The sequence below is a fragment of the Cornus florida genome, unplaced genomic scaffold, assembly GCF_030987335.1.
Source record: "Cornus florida cultivar Cherokee Brave unplaced genomic scaffold, ASM3098733v1 CherokeeBrave_3.0.0_Hap2_Chr03, whole genome shotgun sequence".
NCBI lineage: Eukaryota > Viridiplantae > Streptophyta > Magnoliopsida > Cornales > Cornaceae > Cornus > Cornus florida.
Window position 1 is genome coordinate 19,485,225 of NW_026775573.1, and position 17,523 is coordinate 19,502,747.

The window sequence follows — 17,523 nt, forward strand, 5'->3', positions numbered from 1 at the left end:
AATTTGGTCAAGTGTGGATCAAGTGACAATAATTTGACAACTCACTTGACTGATGGTGGTGGAAAAAGATTCACAGAGTTGAGATCAGAACATTAGGTTTAAGATGATGCATCATATCTCTGTATTTAATATTGTTTGAACATGAATAAAAGGTAAACAAGCACAAAGACTTTTTGCTTTAGAACGAAAATTAATACCCCCTTTCCCCTCCTTCCTGTCCCTCTTTTATCCATTAGGAAAAGAAATAAGAGAACATAAAAGAAATGAAAACTATTGTCTTCGCACAAAAGTTCACAAAAGTTTTTTGGTGGGTAAACTCGTTCTATATCGATTTTCTACCAAAAGCAAATACGAGCTTCTATACCCATACAATGGCTTACGGACTGTTATTTGTTGACTGCCTGACATTCTCATATTGCATAGTAGATCTCAAAGTTGTCTGCCGAATTTTCCATTTAATCTTAAACTGTTATACCTAAGTACTGCACATGCAACATCTTAAAGGGAAATGACCACTTCACTAGTTGCACACAAAGGTTATGAACTACAGCATCTTGAATACCCCCTCTCTATTTACAGCCAAACAACAAAGCCTGCAATAATCACATTTCAACCAATTTCACTAAAATTATATTCCAAATAACCTACTCTTTGTTCATCCTAAGAGCTTTCTATCGGAAGCATCTACTGACAGCTGTAAAAAAATGTTATCAATTTTATATTACCTTCTATAAACAACAAACACTATCACTAATTCACTATGAGATCACACCATCAGCTATCATATGCCTTCACCAACTGCAGTGATGATAATATGGAGCTTTTCTCCGCACTATAAATCAATCCACTAAATCAACAAATGTTAATTCAAATTTGAAATGAATAAAATGATATATTGAAAGCAAAAGAATTGCCAAATAAACACTAGCTCCCAAACAAAAGCTACCTTTTTCTTCCATTTTTTTCTTCAGAAAAATAAAAAAGACAGTGATTAACAATGCAGATTAGACCCAAACATGACAGAACATTAAAATCAAATAGGTAGAAGCATTATAGGTATACAACAAATATTTATTTGTACATAACTAAATATATCGTTTCAACAACATATATGGAAAATTCCTAAATTCTCATTGGTTACCGCATCAAGGGAGTCAGCTCCAAATGCTACAAACTTTGATTCAGCCATAACCACATAGCCCATTCGTAAAGCCAGCTGTTTTTCTACTATCTTGCATACCGTTTTGACTGTCTCCGGTTTTGCCTGCTCAAGGAGATTAAAAGTTCACTTCATCTTCGTTGGGGGATTGAAAACATAAGCATTGACCAGCAAACATGCATGCATTACATATTCTCATCATTATTTTACTATACATCGGCTAAGTAACCAGTGAGATTTTAAGCCAAGCCTGCATGACGTGACGTGATATTTTGTGCTGGTAGACACAATGTCTCTAAAATGGGAAGTAGTTCACTGTGGTTATATCTATGAGCATAACCTACCATTTTCCCCAAGCTACATCGGGACATAACATCATGAAAAGTTCATACAGAGATGACAGTTCTATTTAGGATGCTCATACTTGCCAGTTGCCAATAATCAGAAAACAAATGGCATAGTTATCTTTATAACTGCATTCTTACAGTGCATCTAGGAATATTTCCATGTCTCCACATTAAATAAGGTCAAAAGTGTTGGTTGATTTGTAGTGTGCTATAGAATTTGATACATTCACACTTCACAATAACCTAAATTTACGGTAGGACACATGTTTTACACAGGTGTAAGTGAAAACACAGCATAGTTACATACAGCACAAGAAACACAAAATCGACTTTGCAGTGGCTGCAACCTGAGTGACAGAAGACTTCTGCCCTTATTAGAAATGGAAACCGACTTCAGACAAGAAATCCTGTTTGTTGCCTGTTTCACATGTTAAGCACAAGAATTTAAGTTAATGATATTACTACTAGGATATGGTAATACATGGATAACAATCGCAAAAAAGATAGTAAAAAAAGGAAGTGCAGCTTTTCCCCAAATTTTTTTTGTTTATTCCCCCACCCCAAGCACACACACATCCAAGTTCGCTTCAACCCTGCACCTCATGAGTGGCAAGAGATACCACTCAAGCTAGTAGCTGGTGGTCGCTTATCTCCAAGTTACAAGTCCTATTCATTACTTTCTTCATTGAAAGAACTCTCACCATGTTAGACCATGACACCATGTTATGCCACAACTGATTTTATGAATTCAGATTTCAGTAAAGTTTTGCATCGTCAAAGTTCTTTCTACAGCTGTAACTGTAGTCAGTCAGGTCACCAATGCAATGCGGAAAAAAATCTTATTCGTGATAAACTAAATAAAATATATGATTAATAAATGGCCATCATGATATACAATAAATCTTCTCTCCCTTTCGCTCTTCCTTTTAGAAGGGCAGAGCTTAAATGTATTTGTATCTATTTGGTATTATAGCACTAACTTTGGCCAAAGTTTTGCTACATTGTTTACACATTGTCAGAGATCCGAAATGCCTAAATTAACAAAATCGCAAAGAGATGAATACTTGTCCAACTCGAGGGCAATCTAACTGAGCAATTGAGTTTGTTTAAAATGGAAGAGCTAAAATCAAATATGAATTGAAATGAAAAAAATATATATATCACCGCAATCCTTTCGAGTCAAGAGTAAGAACTTTAGCTACAATGAATTAAACCCAAGCAATATCTCAGGAGATCATCAGCTATAAATTCCAGATCTCACACAGAGATAAATTACCAATAATTTTAATCACCATTTTGACAAAAGATAGATGAAATAAGTATTTATTTTGCTTTTAAGAGCAAAAATTGCTTCCTTTTGGTCAATTAAAAAATAAAATAAGTAGTTGCAGAATCCGAAACAAAAGTTACCGTAGCAAATTCAAAATTACAAATCAACTATCAACAAAACTTAAATCAGAGAAAAACAAAGAGAAATCATCTGAAAAAAAAAAAAGAAGACATCGAATTTGAAAATGAATAATCTGATAACTATTAGATAAACAGGTGGCTTATATGATTATATAAGCCCCCAGTAGACGAATAAAGTGAATGCTTTTATCCAACAAACAAACAATGATCCAAAACAATATAAACTGATAAATCAGATTTGGAGGGAGAGAGAAGCTGATATACCAAGCTGTGATGTGAAAGGCGTGGGCGAAACTGCAGAGAGAGCGATGATCCTGCGATGGCGGCCATGGGCCATGGATTGAGAGAGTGTAGAGTGAGAAAGTTTTAGAGAGAGAAAGAGAAATGTGAGATGAGAATAGCGAAATGCCGCCGTTTGTGATAGTGACAATTATAAATTTGATTATTCATGGACGTTTTGTCTATTGTCAGAAAAAGGCTTCAAAGAGAGTGTCCGTTTCCAAGCTGAGCCAAAACTAGTCTTTAAAACTTGGGATGGCAATTTCCTCCCACTCTTTGAATTTTCGCTCGCTTCGTTTTTAATGAGACGGATTTGATAATTTCATAAATGAGTCTGAAGTAAATATGATAAAAGAATTAAAAATTTGAAACGAGTTTGGGTTTGGGGGTGGGGATGGATTTATTGATGCCCCCAACTCACCCTCGTCCTACTCCCGGTTATATATATATTTATATATAAAGTATATATATAAGTTAAGTGTCCATTAATATATTTTGACTAAATATTAACTAGATTCACTATTTACTAAAATTACGTAATTCAATTTTTAAGAATCAATCAAGAATTCAAGATCTTAGTATTTTATTCCAAATTCAAAAATTAATTCAACAGTTTCAATTTTACTGTAATTAAACGGAGTAAGCGGGACAGAGTCGATATTTTGTCTATCGAAATTAGGGCGAGAATGATATACCAATTATAAACTCGTCCCGGAGTTAGAGCCGAGTTAATATGACTAATTTTTTAACGGGGCGGAGTAGGGTTTAGCCAACTCCACCCCATTGCCATCCCTACTTAAAGCACTTAATAATGGACCATATTTTATTGGGCCCATGTTACTGAACTTTTTTGCTTTGTTGAATGTAGCAGAAGCTTGGGCCTAAGCCCGATTATCTGTGAACCTGCTACCCTAAGCCCATCAATTGATGTAAGCAAGGAATAGTGTCTATACGGATACGAGACAATGATGCAATATACAGACATTATGGTACGACAAATCTCCAATCAATAGGATGCACATATGCCATGAATACACTAAAAAATAATAAAATTATTATTATATATATGCTAGTTTTTTTACTATATTTTATTCATATAGTCATAGATGAAATCACTAATTTATACTTAGAGCTGGTGCTTCGTTTGTTTCGACATATTTTCCTTTGTTAGGTAAAATATATTTTTTTATTTTTACTTTTTTTATGTTAAGCAAAAGTCGATGCCGAGTATATTGAACAGAGCGCATAAAATAACTTATCGAAAATTGATAAATAGATTACTCTTGTTAAGTTTTAATATTTATTTTCTTCTTAAATATTTTACTATATATTAAAAAATATTTACTGATTGGAGAAATTTTGTTTAAATATTGGTTATTGAATGGATGACCTTTCGTTCTATGAAGAATTAGAAGATGCATTTGGAAATGGGATTCATTACAAGTTAAAGTCTCAATGACATAAAAAAAATGAAAACAAGGTTCGAAGAAAATCATTAAAGATTTAATTAACAAGTTGTCAAAATGTCCAAATTCATAAATGGAACTAACAATTTGGACAATTCTCTTGAATTTTGATTCGAATTCGATCCGATTCAATTCATAACTGAGATATGAATTGAAGATTTCATTCGATAATTTATTGATGATCCAAATATAAAATTCTATTATCCTTAGAAATTAAATATGAATTATGACCAATGTGATCCAATCCGTATATACTAATTCAATCCAACAAAATATGTTGTATAATAATTTGAACATATATTATGTAATGCTATTATATACATTTGTTTTTTTTTCTTTAATAAGGAGTAAAAGAGTAAAGATCTAATTTTGCTCTCCATATTTGTTTCTCTTCAATTTTTTCTTTTCTATATTCTAATCATTGTTTGTCCATTTTTTTAACATTTTTTTTATTTAAAAAAATAAGTCATTAAACCTTTAACAAATCAAATTATTAAATCGAATATCCAACTAATAAAAATCAGATATTCGAAAAAGGGCGGTTCCAATAGCTCGTAGAATACAACGCGGGAAGGAAATAATGCTGTTTCAAAAATTCCCTTAATTCTACTTGGAAAAGGTACATAATTTATTTAAAGGTACATAATTTATTTATTCGTACCCAATTAGGAAGAAGTGAACCAAAAGATGGTTTGGGTTAGGAACCTTCCCTTAAAATACTAGGCAAATTGAATATAAATAAAATAAAATAAAATAAAAAAGTAGTTGTGATAGTTACTGGCAGTATATTATTTAATTGTTTATTTTTGTTTGAGCCTCACTCATCAATTAAATTAAATAAATAAATTTATTATAATAAATCGGTGCAAGAATTATTTAAAATAAAGAAGAAGAGGGGTTTAGATTAAAATAATAATACTGTAATAAATAAAAGAGAGGAGAAGGTGTTTTGCAGTTATGTTTGAAATCAGGTATAGTTTTTTCTTTTTCTTTTTTGTTTTTTCTTTCTTTCCCTTTCTAGACAAACAAACATACACGGTACTAAGATGAATGTGTCCTTACATTTTTGGCATTAAACGGCACTTTCACGCAATTGAATTTAATTCAAAAATCATTGACTTTAAATTCATTGCTATCACAACCCATTAATTTAAATTTCTCAAACTCTATAGGCTTCGTCGCCAGTTCAGACCATCTGGTAAGTTTTGGGTTCTTTTCTGATTCCAAAAAGTGGTGTTTGATCGATTGGTCATGCTTTTCTCTACCGTGTGTTGTTGGACTATTTGAGTTGAGAGGTATGATACGATTTTGAGTCGTCATTGACTTTAGTTATGAATTTATTGTTGTATAATTGGAAAACTATGATTTTTTACTTTTTTTTTCATCCACAAGAAATACGCTCACATGCTCTAATACGAGATTTGAACCTGTACCTTCTATTTTGGAAAGTAAAGAAGTACCACTAATTTAGTATTTCGTGATAATTGAAGAAATATGATTTGTTTAGTGGTTTGATTCTGAATTTTTAGTAAAACATGGTCAAATCATGGTATGTTTCTAATGTTAATTTGGGAAGAAGGGTTGATTTTGATGGTACGTCTAGTTTAAGCCTGAGTTTATTGTTGTTTAATTGAAGAAATATGATTTTTATAATGTTTTTGAGTCTTAACTTTTCGTAAAACTTGGTCAAATCATGGTATGTTTCTAATGTATGTTTGGAAAGAAGGGTTGATTTCTAATGTAACTTTGGGAAGAAGGGTTGATTCTGATGGTACTTCTAGTTTAAGTCTGAGTTTATTGTTGTGTAATTGAAGAATTATGATTTGTATAGTGGGTTTCAATTCTGAACTCGGTTTGTTATAGCGCGACTTTTTGTAAAACATGGTCAAATCATAGCATGTTTCTAATGTATGTTTGGAAAGAAGGGTTGAGTCCGATGGTTCTTTTAGTTTAATTCTGAGTTTATTGTTCTGAGTTTATGATTTGTATGGTGTTTTTGTTCTGAATTCAGTTTGTTAAAGCGCCCAACTTTTAGTAAAACATGGTGAAATCATAGTCTGTTTCTAATGTATGTTTTGGAAAGAAGGTTGATTCTGATGGTGCTTTTTGGAGGTTGCTCTGGTTTTTTTATAATTTTCTGATCACAACTTTTGGTAATAGTCACCGATGGTAGAATGCTGCTTCTGACATTCGCGATTGTACAATCGTGTATGAATTTGCAGCAAAATGAACCCGAAACTTGTGGATGTTCAACCCCAAGAACTCAATTTCATATGTGAGTCTTTCTACCTCGCTCATCTGTTGATCTGGTGCTCTTATATATATATATATATATATATTTCATTTCATAATTAAGAAACACACATAGTTGCATATATATATTAATTTTTAATGATGGAACTAAGTTTTGCGGCCCCTGATAGCTATCAATATGGCTATCAGGTCGATATTTGATCATGTTGTGCGTGCATAGGTGCATATTTTGAGATATATATATATATATATATATATATATATATATATATTTAAATCTACCCTAACTATGCTTTGGAGAAGGAGAGTTTGGTTTTACCTTTTACTAATATCAGATTTTTTGACCTTTCGAAAAAGAAGATCAGATTTTTTTGTTTCAGTTCAATTCATTCTCTATCATATTTAGTGCCGGTGTTATTAAATTTAAAGTAGTGGACTAACATATCTGGATATTTGTCATCTTTCTAAAGTTGAATTGAAGAAGCAAATCTCATGCTGTGTTCAACTGATCAACAACTCCAATCATCATGTTGCTTTCAAGGTGTGGACACATTTTGCTTATTCACAAAAGTGATAATAGTGAAAAGATTGCATTTGCTAGATGGCATTCTAAGTAGCAACAATATGGCATGATCCGCAGGTTAAAACTACCGCTGTGAAAAAATACTGTGTGAAACCAAACACAGGCACAATTAATCCAATGTCAACATGTGAAATCACAGGTATGTTCTTTCTATATCTAAGTGACTACAAGGTATTTGCATGGTCAAATTTTGGACAATTAACATGGGTTGGGGAGATCGATGGGCGGACTAGGAAATTGATAAATGTTTTTTTTTATTATTATTTATTCCTGATAATACTATGCCATGATGTTTTACAGAAATAGAAAGCTGACTAAAAAACTTGATACATTTGTCAGGGCATAAACATGAAACTATTTTGGTAATGATTCTAAGTCAAATGGGGATGGTCTGTTCTATCTCATAAATATTAAGGAGTTCAAGCTGTTCATATTGTTAGTGGTTTAATGCTTTGAATTGGAAATCGTTTTTTAGGGGATATGTGAATTATGTAGATAGCTGTCAGGTATTGGAGAGCTATGAAAACACCGAGTCATGGATAAGTCATTGCCAATGGCATTGGTAATGAAAATAATATCTTCTATAGATTTCTGTTATGATTTGGGACACATCAAATTTTGTAGTTGTTGGAATGAAAGGTGATAAAATGACGGATGAGACGGATGGTGGAAGATTTGAACAGAGAGAGGGAAGATTGGGAAAATGAAAAAGAAGAAGAAAGTTATCAAGTATCTGGATTTCTGAGTGTGTCAACAGGGGAACTAACGGAAGGATGTAATTTTGAGTGTTATTCCACTAGGTCCTATTAATATTCTTTACTACTTCTCTGTTTATGGAAGTGACTCAAGTGAGTGGTAGATTTTGAGCTCCGTTATTATGACTAATTTTGGAGTTTGGTCATCTGTTTCCCTTCCTCTTCCTGTAGGAGATGCAGTGATGTGAATTCTTAGCATCTTAGGGTATTCTATGGCATGGCATCCTCTTGCTCATCTACTAATTCACTGAGATTTTTTGCGTTTGTTATGACATACTTGGTTGACTATTTTTTTTTGGGTTTGGGATTTTAGTGATTTCACTTTTCTTTAGATATTGTTGGAGTCTAAATAGTTTTTGTCGTCTTTTAAGTCAATATCCACTGTCTAGACCTGACAGTATTTCTTGCTCAGTAAAGAATACAAGTACTTCCGGTTGCTGCTGTCATAAGCGTGCACAGGAAACCATAGTATGCAGAGTTTGCTTTCCCAGTATCCCATCCTTTTGTAGAGGATATCTATATCATTCTCTTAAAGGTGAATAAGTGACGATAATTCTTTTTATTGAAAAAATAGTCGTGATATCATTGAAGAAGTCGGTCCAGCTTATTAATGAAGACGACATGCTTACTAGCATATTTGCATTCAGTTAGTTTTAGGAGATGAATAGTTATACAAGTTTATTATTGAGCCATTACCAAAGGAAGCAAAAGACGTGCCTTTCATCATGAAGTGTATGCCTCTTGGATGATCTAACATATTAATATTCCTCGGTTAAAATAGAAGATGGACATTGCAAAAGGAAAAGAAGTAAAATTTATTTCATTATATGTCCAGTCTTTCGGATTGCCATCTGCATTAAAATAGATACGCTATTGAACTTTAAACTAGCATATGCTATAGAACCAAAAGTTGTTTTCGCGTTCTACCATTTTCACTTGGTCCTACATTGCATTTTCTATTTATTATTATTTTTTTAATATTGTTGATGGTGTCATTGTTTCTCTTCCATTTGGATTCTATGCAGTTACAATGCAAGAACAACAGTCGGCTCCTCCTGATATGATATGCAAAGACAAGTTTTTAGTTGAAAGCACAGTTGTTCCTGTAGGGACAACCAATAAGGATATCACAGCTAGCACAGTAAGTAGTTGTATAGGAAGTTGTTGGTCCTGATTTCTGGTATGGTTTCTCATTATATCGTTTGGCAGTTTGCCAAAGATGATGGTAAATATATCCAAGAGAGCAAGCTGAGCGTGATTCTTGGCAGCAAAATGAACACAGAACTTGTGGATGTTCAACCCCGAGAACTCAGATTCAAATGTGAGTCTTTCTACCTCACTCATCTGTTGATCTGGTGCTCTTTACATAATTTTCATTTCATAATTAGGAATACACAAATAGTTACATATATATTAATTTGTAATGATGGAACTAAGTTTTGCGGTCCCTGCAAATCAGATGTTATGGTTAAGCTATTGGCTATGAGGTCGATATTTGATCATGTTTATGAAGACAAACACATAAATATGTACGTTCATAAGTGCATATTTTGATAGAATATTTTTAAATACACCCTAGCTATGCTTTAGAGAAGGCTTATACTCTAAGTAGGTAAAACAAATGAAAAAAATATATATGGTTTTACCTTTTACTAAGATCAGATTTTGGTTTCAGTTCAATTCATTCTCAATCATATTTAGTGACTCTCTCATTAAAATTAAAGTAGTGGACTAACATGTCTGGATACATTTGTCATCTTTTTAAAGTTGAATTGAAGAAGCAAATCTCATGCTGTGTTCAACTGATCAATAACTCCAATCATCGTGTTGCTTTTAAGGTGCGGACACATTTTGTTTATTCACAAAAGTGATAATAGTGAAAAGATTGCATTTGCTAAATGGCATTCTAAGTAGCAATAATATCATGGCATGATTGGCAGGTTAAAACTACTGCTGTGAAAAAATACTGTGTGCGACCAAACAAAGGCACAATTGATCCAAAGTCAACATGTGAATTCACAGGTATGTTCTTTCTATACCTAAGTGACTACGAGGTATTTGTGTGGTTGAATTTTGGACAATTAACATGGATTTGGGAGATAGATGGGCGGAGTAGGAAATTGAGAAATGTTTTTATTTTTTTTTTGTCCAGATAACCCTTGTGCTTGAATATTGTATGTCACAGGGTTTTACAGAAATGGAAAGGTGAATAAAAACTTGATACGTTTGTCAGGGCATATATATGAAACTATTTTAGTAATGATGCTAAGTCAAATGGGGATGGTCAATTCTATCTCATAAAGATTGAGGAGTTCAAGCAGTTCATTTTGTTAGTGGTTTAAAACTTTGAATTGGAAATCGTTTTTAGGGGATCTAAGAACTTATGTAGATAGCTGTGTGGTTTATTGAAGCTATGAAAACACCAAGTCATGGACGAGTCTTTGCTAATGGCCTTTGTAATGATAATAATGATATCTTATTCTTCTATATATTGCTTTAATGTTTTGGGGCTTGTCAAAATAGAAGTTCAAAATTAATTCAAAATGGTTCCATATGTGAAATTGTGAGCTGAACTTTGTAGTTGTTGGAATGAAAGTTAATAAAATGACAAATGAGAGGGTGGTGGAAGATTAGAACAAAGATACGGAAGATTGGGAGAAGGAAAAAGAAGAAAGTTATCAAACATCTGGCTTTCTGAGGATGTCGACAAGGGAACTAATAGAAGGATGTAATTTTGAATGTCTTTCCACTAGGTCCTATTAATATTCATTAAAATATGTTCTTACTAATTCTCTACGTCTTAATTTCCCCCATTATTTATATGCTCAATTTATGGAAGTGATAGGTAGATTTTGTGCTAGGTTATTATGACTAATTTTGGAGTTTGGTCATCTGTTTCCCTTCCTGTAGGAGATGCAATGACATGAATTCCTAGCATCTTAGGATATTCTATGACATGGCATCATCTTGCTCATCTACTAATTCATTAAGATTATTTGCGTGTTGTTATGACAGACTTGGTTAACTATTTTTTTTGGGTTTGGGGTTTGGGGTTGCAGGGGTTGTGATTTTTGGGATTTTAATGATTTCACTTTTCTTTAGATGTTGTTTGAGTCTAAATACTTTGTCGTCTTTGAAGTCGATATCCGCTGTCTAGACCTGACAGCATTTATTGCTCAGTAAAGAATACATGAACTTCCTGTCACTGCTGTCATAAGTGTGCAAAGGAAACCATGGTATGTAGAGTTTGCTTTTCCAGCTTCTCATCCTTTTGTAGAGGAAATCTGTATCATTCTCTTAAAGGCGAACAAGTGACTATTGAAAAAATAGTCGTGATATCAGTGAAGAAGTTGGTCCTGCTCATTAATGAAGAGGACATGCTGACTAGCATATTTGCATTCTGTTTGTTTTAGGAGATGAATAATTATTAGCTATGCATTAGTTCATTATTATTCTCCAGTAAGGCAGGAGAATTGAGCCATTGCCCAAGAAGCAGAAGATGTGCCTTCCATGATGAAGTGTACACTTCTCGGATGACCTAAAATATTAATGCTCAGTTAAAATATAATTTGATTCTGTATCCAATCTTTTGGATTGCCATCTGCATCAAATAGATATGTTATTGAACTTAAAACTAGCATCTGCACTTGGTCCTGCATTGTAGTTTCCATTTATTGTTGTTCTTTTTAATATTGTTTATGGTGATTGGTGCCATTGTTTCTTTTATCATTTGGATTTTATGCAGTTACAATGCAAGCACAACGGTCAGCTCCTCCTGATATGATATGCGAAGACAAGTTTTTAGTTCAAAGCACAGTCGTTCCTGAAGGGACAACCAAGGAGGATATCACAGCTAGCACAGTAAGTAGTTGTATAGGAAGTTGTTGGTCCTGATTTCTAGTCTGGTTGCTCATTACATTATTTGGCAGTTTGCCGAAGATGATGGTAAATACATCCAAGAGAGCAAGCTGAGAGTGATTCTTGTCAGCCCACCCAATCCCCCTGTACTATCACCGATCAGTGGAACGTTGAAGCAGGTCCCAGCTTACGAACCCTCAATTCCAAAAGATCAACTACTGAGTAAAGTTGCAACACTGAAAGATAAACTACTGAGTAAAGTTAAATGCCTCACTCAACGGCACACAGTAAGAGCTTCTCCTGCTACTTAACATCATTGACTATGTCCGGCTTCTTTATAACTTGTTTTTTTTTTTAATCCCATTTGAAGCAAGACCAAGCTTATGAACCTTTACTACTGAAAGATGAGTAAAGTTGGAAGCCTCACTCAACGGCGCACACAGTAAGAGATTCTCCTGCTACTAATATTTGTTCCGAAGTTGGGATTCAAATTTGTTCCAATGGCTTTTTTTTTTCTTCTCGTTTTTAGGTTAACTAAGGAGATGGAGGAGTCCAAATTGGAAAATGGTAAGGAGTTAAAGCCGGGAAGTTCAGGAATCCAATTTTGAATTCAGTATGGATAAAAGATCTTCCTGAAGGGTGCAGAGGAGCTCAAATTAGTTAAAGATATCGAGGAGATGAAGTCGAAACTTAATGAACTTCAATCAAAAACTGAGGTTAATTTTCTCCATTGTTTCTGGTTTCCAACTTAATGTAATTATAACGACTTGGCATTTGTACAGTTGCCTGATTAGTTGCTTAATCGGCAATTGGGCTCTCTCTATATCTGATCTTTATACTAAGAATTTCCATGTAAAGTTTTGGGGACGAATTACTTTTATTTAAAAAAACCAAAAACTAAGTTTGGGGAGAATTCTGTTATTATAGGACCAGGATCATCTCCTTGTGCAATTCTCGGTCCTGTATTGTTTAAATCGACGTCTTAACAATTTTAAATCGTTAATGCAACAACTTTAAGTTGACAATACAACTACATAGTGGGGCTTTGCAAAACTGGACTCCGAATTCCACGTGAAGGCGTAGGTCTGACTTTGTGATGGTGGAATGGTCTTGACAGAAACATGTCATGAATGCATAGAGTTTTTACTCTTATTTCAATTGTGAATTTTTTTAGGTCATTTCAAATCTGTTTGGTTCTAGTTTATATAGTACTGACATTTTAAGTAATTAAGGGTTAAAGTCTCATTTCTTGCATTTATCCTTTTAATCAAACAAACAACGTGCTTTTACTCGAAATGATTTTACATGAAACATCTTTTGACAATTATGCAAAAGAAGAAAATGCACATTCTACTTAATCTCAGCACTTGAGTGTTTTTTTTTTTTCTTTCTAGTCCTCCTTCCTCTTTCTCCTTTATTTATTTATTTTGACAAATGACAGATCCTTTTCTTCCTATTATATTATATTTGTTGCCGTCACAATCATTTACACGTGTGATTGTGGCAGACGTGTGAATAATTATAGCCGTCGAGTGCTGAACAGATTCAATCTCACTAAGAGAAGTCGGATTGGTAATTTTTTTAGAGAGTGCACATCATTATCAACCATTTAGAGCAATGACTATCAATATTGCTCAAGCCAAAAAAAAAAAAAAGTTTTTTAAACTATTACTTTTTGCATATTATCAATATGGACAAAAACCCTCTTTAACTATCAAAAGATTTGCAATCAATTTTCTCCCACTGCATGTGACTAAAAACTGGAAGGGTAATGCAGAAAAATTATTACATGACTATCGGACTATTGGTTTCGGAGTTCCAAACCATTTACATGTAATAATTTATCGGGTGTGATGAATACGCTATAAGTAAAATATGTGTGGTGTAGGTTTATTAAGACGATTATTTTACCCTTCCATGTTACTTTTCAATGCCTACACTTGTAATAAACAGAAAATTAGGGCCAGCTATTTTGTATAATACATGGAATGAAGGCATATCTCTGTCTCTCTATTTGTTCTAAATGCTCAAATTATGATCAATTTTAAAGCTCCATGTGCTAAAGCTACCCCTTCCCACTCAATAAACCCCCCAAGATAAATTGTGATTGGGTATTCAACAGTAGCTCGCTGGTTGTTGAATCCATGTTAATAAAAAAAGATAAGTGGCCAATGAAAAAAAAAAAATTATCTAGCAAAAAAAAATATACAATGATAAAATTATTCAAAATAATATAACAATTTTTTTCGAGTCTGTGTCATGCCGACGGATAGATCCGGACAATTTTGATCCAACCAATCAGGTTGACTATGGACCACAACCCATATTCGACACAGTCCAAATTCGATCCAATTCCTCCATTTGCCACCCAAGATGGAATGTTCTAACATTTTTTGTAAGCTTTTTTTTTTTTTTTTTTTTTTTGAAATTTTAAGCCACTGATATATTTTAAGCAACTGATTTTTGCGCTTGCAACACCTGAAAACAACAAATTAAGATACTAAAATTTTATAAGGAAATATCCTGGATCATTGAAAAAGAAGGATTTTGAAAACTTTTTTGTTTTTAACTCATAAGGGGTCAACTAATTTTTGTTATTCATTTATTTGTCAAATTTATTATTATTATTATTATTATTATTATTTGAAAGTTAAATTTCAATATATAAATATATATGGACAAAATTAAAAGGGCCCAAAACACAATGTTAGCCGAAGGCTAAACTAGTAGACCTCAGGCCCAAATAGATGAGGTCCTATTAACCTGGGACAAACAACTCCCTATTGAAACAAATTATTTGTCAAAATTTGTGACCAAAAGTGTGATGTTTTTGATGATTTAACATGTGAGAAAAATACAGCATTGTGACACTTTCTTATTGTTTCATATACTTATAAATACACGCACGCGCGCGCGCACACATATATATATATAGATATGTGTGTATTTAGTGCTTTCAAGTTTCATCTTGATTTCTTATAACAACCATTTATAACAAAAGTACAAAGTTTTTTGTTTTGTATACAAAAAAATTTAAACAAAGATTTTAAATTTTAGAAGGACGAAAATGAAAAACTTAAATTAATATATTATTATCGTACAACAAAATATGATACTGAAACAATATTAACAAAATACAAATAAAATTTAATTTCATTATTCTTAAAACTCTTTAAGAGTATAATAGTGATTAGTGAAAGTAAGAAATCTAGAGAAAACTCCTGAATTAATTATTTATCAAAAAACCTATATAGAAAAATAAAACCACTATTGACATATCTTTGTAGATTAAATAGTAATTTGGTAATAAACTAATTCGTGTCTTTGTTTGTGAAGTAAAAATATTATCATACACGTGTAATTAGTCTTTATAAACAAATTAGTATATATTAGTTTCTCAAATATAGTAGAAATGTGGATTGAATAATATATATTAATGAGAAAAAATAGATATTAAAATATAAATCAATAGATATTAAAAAAAAAAAATTAAATATACTATTATTGAAATCTATACTATATTTTTCAATGATTATTTCACTACGTGCAATGCACGTGAAATTTACTAGTTATTATAAAAGTATAAGAGTTTTTCTCTATGTATAACAAAAAAAAAAAAAAAATTTAAGAGTTTACATTTGACGTGAAAAAAAAAAAAAAAAAGAGTAAGAGTTTTACTCTTTTTCAAAAACATGTCATAAAGAGTTACAATTGATGTGTGGGTCAGTGTTATCTATGTGTTATTAAAAAAAACATGTCATAAAAAGGTTTACATTTGATGCGTGTATGACTGTTATCCATGTACTATTATAAAAGTGCAAGAGTTTTTCTCTATTTACAAAAACACAACATAAAAGAGTTTTACATTTGATGTGTGCGTGTGAGTGTTTTTTTTTTTTTTTTTTTCATTAAATAAAGAATTACAAGTTTGTATTAAATTTAAACAAAGCAATTTCCTCTAAAGTTACATTCAGTATGCAGAAATTGAAGGGAATGCAAGTTGAAATGAAATGAGCACGATTATAAATATGAAATAACTTAGAAATTGAAAATCATACACATTTAAAGGGGACATCAATGTTACAAACATTGTTATTTTAAGTCTAAAAATATTAAGGGGTAATTAAACTGATCTCCCCTAAAATTTTGTCATTATACATTAACCTCCTCTCTTGTTTGCTAAATAATATTGACCTCCTTCGAAGTTTATATACTGATAACACGGACCTCCCCTGCGTTAAACAACTAACTGTTTATGCTCATGTCAGTCAGAAAAAAATCAGTACAAAGACAATTTTACCCTTCTAATGCTGAAATGACATTTTTAATCTCAATAATCACTATAAATTTACAATACTATCCTTAACTTATAAACTCAAAAGGACAATGGTGCCCTCGTATCAACAAACCTAGAACACCCCGTGGATCTAAACTGCATCCACGAAATCTGGCTAGCCGGAGATGGGTTCTTGCAGAAGCTGCTGGCCGGGCTATCACCGGAGAAGCATGTACATGAAACCTACTTCTAATTAAGAAGAACTATTACACAGTCTCCGTCCCCAACGGCCGCTACTATATACGCACATTCACCGTTTACGACAACGACAACGGTAAGTCCCACTCGCTGAGTTTCGACCTCTCCGTCGAAGGAACCTTAGTCTTCAACTGGCGCTCACCGTGGCAGGAGGAGATCAGCCGCAACGGCGCGTACTCTGATCTGTTCGCGTTCGTCTCCGACAGCGAGGCCGAGGTCGGCTTCTACGGCATATCGTTGGAGCTGCTTCAGATCTGTAACGACCCAGCTCCTCATGGATCCGAATCATTATACGGGTCCTTACCCAACCCAAAAACATTCGAGGGTAATACGGTCATTTCACGTTAAATTTAAATATTGAGATCCAAAAAGGGCAAGATGGTAATTTGCCATATTTCAATAAATTAAAACCAAAAGGACGTCATAGTCATTTACGTGTATCACGTAACAAATAAAATGAGTTTTGGGGGCAATGTAGTCTTTTCGGTGGTCAAAGCATAATTATTGCACTTATTTGGGTCCTAAAAATAATTACATGCAACATTAATTAGGTGCCAAGTGTAATTTTAAAAAATTAAATACATACCACTTAAGTGACATAAACCGGTCGACGTATCCATACCATACGTCGACTGGTTTAGATGATCAACAGTGGAAAAACTCCATACCATACGTCGACTGGTTTGGATGATCAATGGTGGAAAAACTCACTGTTGAGATAGTCGACTGGTTTGGGGTCAGGATACCGGTCAACGTATGGGATGCCATACGTCGACTGGTTTGGGACGTCAACTACTCAAACATACACTGTGAAGATACCGGTCGACTGGTTTGGGAAACTGTACGTCAACCGGTTCTAGAAAATCTTCACTCCCATTT

General features: G+C 33.1%; 2 protein-coding genes across 3 annotated transcripts; one reads left to right on the forward strand and one right to left on the reverse strand.

Annotated features, from left to right (window-relative positions):
* Positions 1–910: 910 nt before the first annotated feature.
* Positions 911–3,349, reverse strand: LOC132299810 (acyl carrier protein 1, chloroplastic-like). 2 transcript variants are annotated; one of them, XR_009480187.1, is made up of 3 exons: positions 3,181–3,343; positions 1,854–1,924; positions 911–1,264 (listed from the first exon to the last, which is right to left on the reverse strand). XR_009480187.1 is itself a non-coding variant. In XM_059796631.1 (3 exons), the coding sequence occupies exons 1-3, from the start codon at positions 3,244–3,246 to the stop codon at positions 1,100–1,102; spliced, it is 342 nt and encodes a 113-aa protein (XP_059652614.1). In that variant the 5' UTR covers positions 3,247–3,349; the 3' UTR covers positions 911–1,099. The 2 variants fall into 2 exon arrangements, 1 of the variants encoding a protein (XP_059652614.1); XM_059796631.1 differs by having other exon boundaries at positions 1,814–1,924; positions 3,181–3,349.
* A 1,890-nt stretch (positions 3,350–5,239) lies between these two features.
* On the forward strand, positions 5,240–13,088 carry LOC132298683 (vesicle-associated protein 1-4-like). Its single transcript, XM_059795073.1, has 12 exons — positions 5,240–5,956; positions 6,884–6,936; positions 7,385–7,455; positions 7,555–7,636; positions 9,278–9,393; positions 9,462–9,573; positions 10,020–10,090; positions 10,193–10,274; positions 11,998–12,113; positions 12,182–12,397; positions 12,481–12,552; positions 12,640–13,088. The coding sequence occupies exons 2-11, from the start codon at positions 6,888–6,890 to the stop codon at positions 12,520–12,522; spliced, it is 957 nt and encodes a 318-aa protein (XP_059651056.1). The 5' UTR covers positions 5,240–5,956; positions 6,884–6,887; the 3' UTR covers positions 12,523–12,552; positions 12,640–13,088.
* The last annotated feature ends 4,435 nt before the right edge of the window (positions 13,089–17,523 follow it).

Excerpts from the sequence above, each read along its gene's own strand:
- LOC132299810 (XM_059796631.1), bottom strand. The coding sequence starts at position 3,246 with ATGGCCGCCATCGCAGGATCATCGCTCTCTCTGCAGTTTCGCCCACGC. Across the intron at positions 1,925-3,180 it reads GCCTTTCACATCACAGCTTG|GCAACAAACAGGATTTCTTG; the intron begins GTATATCAGCTT and ends CATGTGAAACAG. Across the intron at positions 1,265-1,813 it reads GATTTTGTGTTTCTTGTGCT|GCAAAACCGGAGACAGTCAA; the intron begins GTATGTAACTAT and ends CTCCTTGAGCAG.
- LOC132298683 (XM_059795073.1), top strand. The coding sequence starts at position 6,888 with ATGAACCCGAAACTTGTGGATGTTCAACCCCAAGAACTCAATTTCATA. Across the intron at positions 7,637-9,277 it reads GTCAACATGTGAAATCACAG|TTACAATGCAAGAACAACAG; the intron begins GTATGTTCTTTC and ends GATTCTATGCAG. Across the intron at positions 10,091-10,192 it reads ATCATCGTGTTGCTTTTAAG|GTTAAAACTACTGCTGTGAA; the intron begins GTGCGGACACAT and ends CATGATTGGCAG.